The 8880-nt window shown below is 35.8% G+C and overlaps 1 protein-coding gene across 1 annotated transcript; it reads left to right on the plus strand.

Moving 5' to 3' along the window:
* Window positions 1–4798: 4798 nt before the first annotated feature.
* Window positions 4799–7223, plus strand: LOC110108872 (probable leucine-rich repeat receptor-like protein kinase At1g68400). The gene is made up of 2 exons (XM_020839708.2): window positions 4799–6405; window positions 6479–7223. Exons 1-2 carry the CDS (start codon window positions 5034–5036, stop codon window positions 7168–7170), a joined length of 2064 nt encoding a protein of 687 aa, XP_020695367.1. The 5' UTR covers window positions 4799–5033; the 3' UTR covers window positions 7171–7223.
* Window positions 7224–8880: the final 1657 nt, after the last annotated feature.

Here is an 8880-nt window from a genome sequence, read left to right on the forward strand (position 1 = left end):
TTCAGGCCAAACAAACCTGTATATGTAACTTTTACCATGTAATGCAATCTATATGATGTATATTTGCTACATCAATCCAAGGCCTTCTCCCAAGGAAGGGCCTCATTTGTAATCTGCTGTAAATACTAGTGGATTCATTCAAACTGGGCTAGGCCCCGTGGTTTTTCCCCCCTTTTAAGGGGTTTTCCACGTAAAAACTTTGGTGTCTCTTATGAACGCTACACCCTCTCACTTATCTGATTGTGTGCTGGATCTTCGTACAACGCTAAGACGTTAAACTATATATTTCTCTACCGCCGCGAATATTCCAGGACGCAACAAGTATCAATAGATCTGTATAGTGATAATAAATCAAGATAATATAAATGAAGTTATATATTATTAATGAATCAATAGTAATAAGTATTCTAGTAATACACTAAATAACTAAGGAATCCTAATTGAAGTGATATTTTTCCAAGTAATTAGTATCAATATTAATAAATCATTGGCTAAGTAAATATAGTTATCACTCTTCGCCTGTCAGCATAGTAATCATTTCCTTATAACTCTCAATCAATAAATCACATGAATAAGTAGAGGATAACACCAAGCCATATTATTTAAAGGAAAGCCCATCAACCCACCATACTGTATAGGTTAGTTAGTCTTCAACCAATGTTAGTGAATAACCCATTTTTACTTATTTTTCACTTCATATATATTATTATCACAATATTATAATAATAGTAACGACTAATTATCACTCAACCACATAACCATATCCATTTTAATACATATATTAACAGTATGCTTACAATAAAAATATTTGTTATTCAATTAATAGAAAAAGTAAAAAATATAGTAACTTCTATTTTACATGATAAAATTTAATAAAATTACAATCAAAATACTCATATTAACAACAACTATCATATACAAAAAATTATGTGATGAAAGTTTGTTAAAAATTAAGATATCATAATTTTTTTAAGTTTTGACCAAATTAAAATGCATAATATATATAATACACAAAATCATTAAATAAAAAATAGGGTAATAGTTCCTTACAATGAGATGAATAAAGTTCCTAATATGATCGACTGACAAAAATTGCTCTACGACCTCCAAATCTAGGCTTTTTTTCTTTCTTTGCACTTTTCTCCCTTATTTTATCCTTATAAGTCTTTATGGAAAAATGAATAGAAGAAGAGAAAAAAGGCTTATTTAATATATTACGTTAAGTAATTTTAGATATTTATAATAAAGTATCTTAAGGACACAAAGATAATTATATCATATATTTAGTTTTTAGAGCAAAATTCATATAAATCTTTTTATCTCTTTAAATTTGTGGCTTTGAAATTTTAAAAATTTCCTTAAAATAACCCATCATATTTAAAAAATTTGGTGAAATCAGTTTACAAAACGGATATCAAAAGTCTTAAAACCATCACTTGTACTGATAGGTGTCAAATTCTTAAGGAATTTCACCAATGCTCAAAAATTAGGAAAAAACATTATTACTAGATCACAATAATATCTATGTTAGGGAGAAGACGGTTTGTAATTTAAACTTATAATAACTCCTAAAAAAAAATATTTGATTGGGTCAAAATATGGGTTATTACATATTTAAGGTTCATAAATTAAAAAAAAAAATTATTGTATAAAATCGTAACTTTTATTTCATATAAAGGATAATAGAAGTAAAAATATCATTGATTGTTTGGTGGTCATCGACTATGCTTGTTTTTGTTTATCTCGATAGTAAATATGACAAACAAGAAAAGACTTTTCATCTTCATAAAGATTGAGCTCATTTATGTTGGGCTCAAATTGAACATGAACAAAACTCTTTTCATCAATATGCGAATTATTTACACCCCTCCTTTGGCATGAGTTCAAGCAATATCATGATTGCAAGGAATATCTAAATTTCATTCAATGAATATTGTAATATTAAATAGTTAAAATGAACTCAGGTTTTTACATTATAGAGGTTATTGGAAAGAACTACTTTCCGCTAAGTTCATAACCTAACTTTTGAAACTAAAATACTTTCAATGAAACTTCAACAAGATGAGCCTTCAAATATATTTGAAAACTTGAACATATTTTAAAATGAAAATTCAAATAATTTTGTAAATGCAAAAAGATTTATCCGTGAAGACTTATCGAATGAGTCCGATCAGCAAGTAGAGATGATTAACATGAACATAGTCAAATCCATTGGTGAACATCAATGAGCAGGTCCAAGGTACAGGCTGCAACCCCATTTTGCATGAAAATGAGTTTAAGACGGTGTTCATGTGAATTTGCGGAGGATGGGACAAAACAACAAAAATAAGGTCTTTCCTCATGAATTTTTAGTAAAAATTTACGGGAAAAAAATTTGGTAAAAAATCTACTGGCATATTTAAAACTAGCAAATTTTCCTTTTGAATACATATCGATGGTGTTTGTTATGACCGATATTATGCTAGAAAATTTTCTAGAAATAGCTATTTTTTCTGTAGTGTGTAAATCATTTCAGGCTGCCATTTATATTTATATACAATTTTATAAACTAGCCAAGTCACTCAGAAAATCATAACAACTAATTTACCCAGTAAAATTTAATTATATTCTTGTCAAAATATCCATAAAAAATCATATTTATAAAGTTATGCGACAAAAGTTTGATAAATCAATAGGTTTTATAAATTTTAGATATATAAAAATCATAAAACACAATATCACTAAAAACAAAAGGTAGAATTCCGGTAACCTACCACTATCAGAAGAAATCTTGTAACATATCCAACATATAAAAATGCACCGAAACACATTATTTTTTCGCTATCCTCTCCCTCTTCTCTCGCTCTCCTCTCTTCCTCTCTTCCTCCCTTACCCGGCAAGCTAATAAGAATGGGGGAGGGAAGGCTAGTGCTAAGTTATATACATACATATATGTATATATATATCCTAGTGCCCAAATCTCAGGATTGTTTGTAAAATTGCACCGCACCGTAGCATTTTCTCGTCGTAGCGGCTACACTTTCTCATCTCTTCTAAACATCGTTGCACTCACATGCACAGAGTCATATTACTCCAACTTAAATTTTTTATATTTTTATTCTAAAAATTATTTAGAAAATTTTAGATTGTTACGCCACTAACCATTCTTCTTCAATGGGGATAACAAAGAAGGTTCAACAACTCTTCACATTCACTTTAGAAAGTCATTCTGATGACAACGTACTCCACTTTATTTAAACATCATTTATAAGGGTCATATCCCCGCTAAGTATTGTATACATATTTTTCTTTCCATACCTTTCATTGGTACTAAAGAACCTCTGATCTTACTCATAGTTGCGTAAATAGTGATGTTATTTCATTAACCGCTATAATTTACATACTATTGTAATCTTAAATCCTCAATCTATTTTATTTTATTTAGTAATGCCATTAATAAACTTTTGTCTTTATATGACTAAGTTTAAGTTTATTCCTCACTCTTAGACCAAAACCTAGCATATATGCCCATATTAATGGGTTGTTATTAAAGCCTCCTAACTTACTACTATAACTCGTCACTCTATATACTCCATCATGCTATGATTATCATGATATGTCCATATTCTTCATGCACATGTGCTAAAAGTATATTACTTAATTATTAAGTATTTATGACTATTTCTAATGATATCCAACTTGAGAATATAAGAACATTGATTTTATTCTCCCTCGCATTTAATCTCATTCCTTTTGTTCTCTACCAAATATCAAATAGTGAGTATAAATCTTGGACAAACAACTTATTATATAATCAAGCCACTTGATATATTTTTACTTCCATTTTTTGATACTATACATCTTATCATTTGATGGAATTTATGTGCATCAAAATCTCCAAACTAGTACTCTATATGAAACAAAGATCCATTAATGCAGGTGGCACATGTTTTCTCCTCAATTGCAAACATATCACTAATTGATTCTCGCACACCTACAAATACTCCATCAGAGGCAATGCAGTCTCAAACAAGATTAGTGCATACTTTATCACCTTTTTATAGGACTACATGATCTTTAACTCAATGGAGTAGACTTCCAAGAGGTGTGCAAGTTTTATGTAGTATAAAGAGAACCCTTTAATCAAAGCTTGGCATCAAGATTGGATAAATTATCATCATGAGTTGCACATATAAATGCATGATTCCAGACTAGTGAAGTCTAAAACTTTATAGTATCCAATTTTGCTTAAGATCAAGAACTTTCCACTTACATACTTGTTTAGTTGACCCCTCCTCCCTCTATTTCAAGACAATGTCCGTTTAAAAAGCTTCAAGGCTCCCTCAAACAAAAAAAAAATGGTCGACCTTGATTTCAAGATATGAACATTTGATTTAAGATTACATATTTGAGGAACCACTCCACCTTCCTTATTGGGATTTGCCAAATTTTCAACTTTTTTAGGCATTTGTTTTAATTCATTTTCTTTGTTATTTGCTTCAGATGTCATTAATCCATAAAGTTTATTGTAAATCATTCAAAATTAATTCTAAAATAATATTTGGCTAGCAAATAACTCGACAGTACGGTTCATTAATTTGCTCAATTTGACTCATCTATTTGCACAAATAAGTACTTTGATAATCAAAATTTGAGAGAAGCTCAAATCAAACTCAAATAATAAAATTCCAAAAAAAAAAAAAAACTCAAATAATAATAATTTTAAATGAATGGAATACTTTGACATGAACTTGAATCAATCTCAAGCTTTGAAGCCCTATAATTCCTTTAATTAATGTTATATTGAAAATAGTCTTAATTAAGGCTCAAACTACTAACTCTTTTCCATGCTAATCAGGGCATCCTTGGAGCAGCCCGCTATCTGTCAAACCGCGCCCACATGACCCCATCTTAAAACAGTCGCAAGCGAAAGCCGAAGCAATAGATGAAAGCAGAGAAGCGGAAAAGCCAGAAGGGGATAGGGAAACGGTAAGAAAGAAAAATTAGCAGAGATTGAGCAAACCCTAATAGCCAGAGAGAGAGAGAGAGAGAGAATGCGGCGGCGGCAGTCCTCCTCGTTCATGTTCTTCCCCCTTGTCATCCTCTTTAACTTATCCGCGGCGGCGGCCTCCTCTATCGACTCCGACGTCAGAGCTCTTCTTGCATTCCGCTCGACCTCCGATACCGCCGGCCGCCTCTCCTCCTGGAATCTAACCTCCAGGTCTGCTGACCCCTGTTATTCCTGGCTCGGTCTCTCGTGCTCTTCTGGCCGCGTCACTCGCCTCGTCCTCGAGAACCTCTCCCTCTCCGCCACCTCACATTCTTTCTTCCCCTCTCTTCTCCTCCTTGACCAGCTCCGCGTCCTTAGCCTCAAATCCAACTCCTTCTATGGTCCCCTCCCCCCCGACCTCTCCAAGCTCAGAGCCGTTAAGCTTCTCTTCCTCTCACACAACTCCTTCTCCGGACCCATCCCTCCCTCCTTGTCCTCCCTCTCCCGCCTCTACCGCCTCGACCTCTCCTTCAACAACCTCTCCGGCCCCATTCCAAACTCTCTTAACAGTTTTTCGCATCTTCTCACGCTCCGCCTCCAATGCAACTCCCTTTCCGGCTCCATCTCCGGCATCTCCTTCCACACCCTCAAAGATCTCAATTTTTCCTACAACCATCTCTCCGGCGCCATTCCCCCCTCCCTCGCCTCATTTCCCGCCGAGGCCTTTGTGTCAAATCTCGCCCTCTGCGGCTCTCCTCTCCCCAGCTGCAGCAATGTCGTCAGCGAGCCTAGCCATCCTAACAACACCTCCCCCGCAACCATCATCTCCTCCCCAACCTCCAAACCAGAGGCATCACCACCCTTCGAAAACCTGCACAACTCCAACACAGCCAGCAGCCGCAGCGGTATGAGCCGAGCCGCTGTTGTAGCCATCGTGGTTGGCGACTTCGTAGTTCTCGTCCTTGTTTCCTGTCTTCTGTTCTGCTACTTCTGGCGCAAGTTCGCCGGAAAGAATCCTTCACGACTGCACGAAGGAGAGAAGATTGTCTACTCGTCTAGTCCATATGCGGCCGGTGTGGCAGCAGCAGGGGCTGCCGTTTCAACGGGCGTGTTCGAGAGGGGAAAAATGGTGTTCTTCGACGAGACGAAGAAATTCGAACTTGAAGAGCTGCTGCGAGCGTCTGCAGAGATGCTCGGAAAGGGTGGATATGGAACGGCCTACAAAGCTATCCTCGATGATGGCGGTGTCGTTGCCGTGAAACGGCTCCGTGATGTTCAGCTTGCTGGAAAACGGGATTTCGAACAGCACATGGAGATCCTCGGTCGTCTCCGCCACCCGAACCTCGTAACGCTAAAGGCCTACTACTTCGCCCGCGACGAGAAGCTCCTCGTTTACGACTTCATGCCCGGCGGCAGCCTCTACTCCCTCCTCCACGGTAAACGCCATTTTTTTATCAATTGTCGCTATTGACGCCTTTCTACAAACATTTGGTGTGCTTTCTTCGACAGGAAACCGAGGGCCCGGGCGGACGCCGTTGGATTGGGGGGATAGGATGCGGATAGCGATGGCGGCGGCGCGAGGGCTTTCGTTCGTACACCAATTCGCCAAGTCGCCGAAGCTCGCCCATGGCAACGTGAAGTCGACCAACATTCTTCTAGACAAGTCCGGCACCGCCCGACTCGCTGACGTCGGCCTTGCATTGCTCGGTAAAGCGCCGGACAGACGGTTCTGTGGATACCGACCGCCAGAGGTCTCATTGGACGGGCGGCGGCCATTTTCCTCGCAACGCGCAGACGTGTACGCCTTTGGCGTCGTTCTCCTCGAGATTCTCACCGGGAAGCCAGCTGCTGATGGCGGCGGCGGCTCTGCCGCCGCTGGCGTGGATCTACCGCGGTGGGTACAGTCAGTTGTGAGAGAAGAGTGGACGGCCGAGGTATTCGACCTTGAGCTTATGAGGTACAGGGGAATCGAGGAGGAGATGGTGGCAATGCTTCAGATCGCATTGGCCTGCACGGTGGTCTCGCCGGATCAACGTCCGAAGATCGGACACGTGGTCAGGATGATCGAGGAAGTCCACGGCGGCGGAGGCGGCGGCGTTGAGGTGGTGGCGTCGCCATCCCTCGAGTCCTCTGAATCCGACTCCGCCTCTGACGATCCCACCGCCGCCGTCTCCGCCGCTGCCGCCGGCGTTGGTCATTGACTTGCCCATATTAGCATATCTCTCTTAATGTTAATTAATCTTATTTTCTTTCATTAGCCGTTAGTTTCTTCTGATTACCCGTACATTAGATGGGTTGATGGAGCGATCTGAGCCGTTCATTATGTAGAGCCGACCGTTGATTATTTGTACAGTGTTTCGGATGGTCTGTTGTCAGTACTCAGTTCACCATAAAGTTTGATATAATATTATTATTAGTAAATATTTAATTCAGACATCGAAACGGATTTCAAATTTATTAAATTTATTTAAAATAAAGTATAATATTTAATTATTTATTTATATATTAGAATTTTTTCATATAATATATAAAGACAAAAATAATTGGTATTATTGTGCTTGTCCAGTTTTGGAATGGGCACACTCGTGTTGTTGTTGAGCTATAATGAAAGGTTTTTAATGCTCTTATTTTATTATTGATAATTTCCTTTTTTATTAAATTTATATCTATATTAGGTTTAATTAGTCATATTATAAGCATGATTAATTATATTATTTTAATGAATTTGAATTAAAATAATTTCAAAGATTTATGTATTATAATTTATATTTAAAATTATTAATTTTTATTTGTGTAAAAGTCTTTTAAAATTATATTATTTCAGCCCTTGAATGTGAACGTTGCAACCGCATGCACAAATTTGGGGCCCTTTTGTTTATTCTGGACATGATTGGATTCCATTGGTCTAAGAAACTCTTAAATATCTTACATGATTTATTTGGAAAAAATTATAAGGTGGGAACTAACTTTTTTCTTAGGCTGATTAAAATAGAATTATGACATGCATAATTTTATCTGTGAAATAAAAAAAATTTTAGAATTTAGGCAATTATATTTATTGAAGGTGGATAAAATAATTAAAATATATTTAAAAAAAAAAAAAAATAGGTTGGGCAATCTTAAGTATTTTTTTTTTTTTTTTTTTTAGATCTTTAGTGTGAAAGCTGTAGCATAAAATTTTATTTAGAACGGTTTAAGCCCAAAAATAATTTTTTTAAATTTAAATTTTAAAGATAAAAATTAAAATAGTGGTAAAAATTTGTCTTATAAATATATTAATTTTTGCTAGCTATTTTTTAATCATGAAAACAGTTGAAAAAGCTAATCCAAAGTTATTTGAGATTTTTTTTTTGTTTTTTTTTAAACTAAATATCGTTTTAAGTTATAATTAAGAGAGTAACCATCGAAAAAAATTTAAAACTTGCCAACTTAGTTCGTTTCTGTTTAAGGTAAATCACCCGTATAATGAGCGACTTATATAAAAATAATTTTTTTTTAAAAGTAATCTATATTTATAATTATGTTTACACTTTATTATATTTGAAAAAAGATTTATTAAAATATGAATTGAATGTGTAATTCTTGTGGACACTGGATTCCTCCGACATAAGTAATTAATGTGCAGTTGTTGTGGACATTGGATTCCTCAAATGGTCTGTGACACTCAGAGCATATGATCCTTATAATATCTCATTTAATGTGAAGTGATATTTCATGTAGCTTACAATAGCCAATCCCATCATATGGCATATAAAGTTATAAGGTCCATTCAAATCCTAATGTGTTATATGGCTGCAAATTATGGTTCAATATCTTTAATCACTACTATTTAAATGGTACATAGAAGAGACATGAAGAATATTTATTAAGTTGTTACTTGATTTATTCACAATATTTTGGTCATGTATAGA

Source organism: Dendrobium catenatum, unplaced genomic scaffold (assembly GCF_001605985.2).
Source record: "Dendrobium catenatum unplaced genomic scaffold, ASM160598v2 fragScaff_scaffold_226, whole genome shotgun sequence".
In the NCBI taxonomy this organism is placed as follows: Eukaryota; Viridiplantae; Streptophyta; class Magnoliopsida; order Asparagales; family Orchidaceae; genus Dendrobium; species Dendrobium catenatum.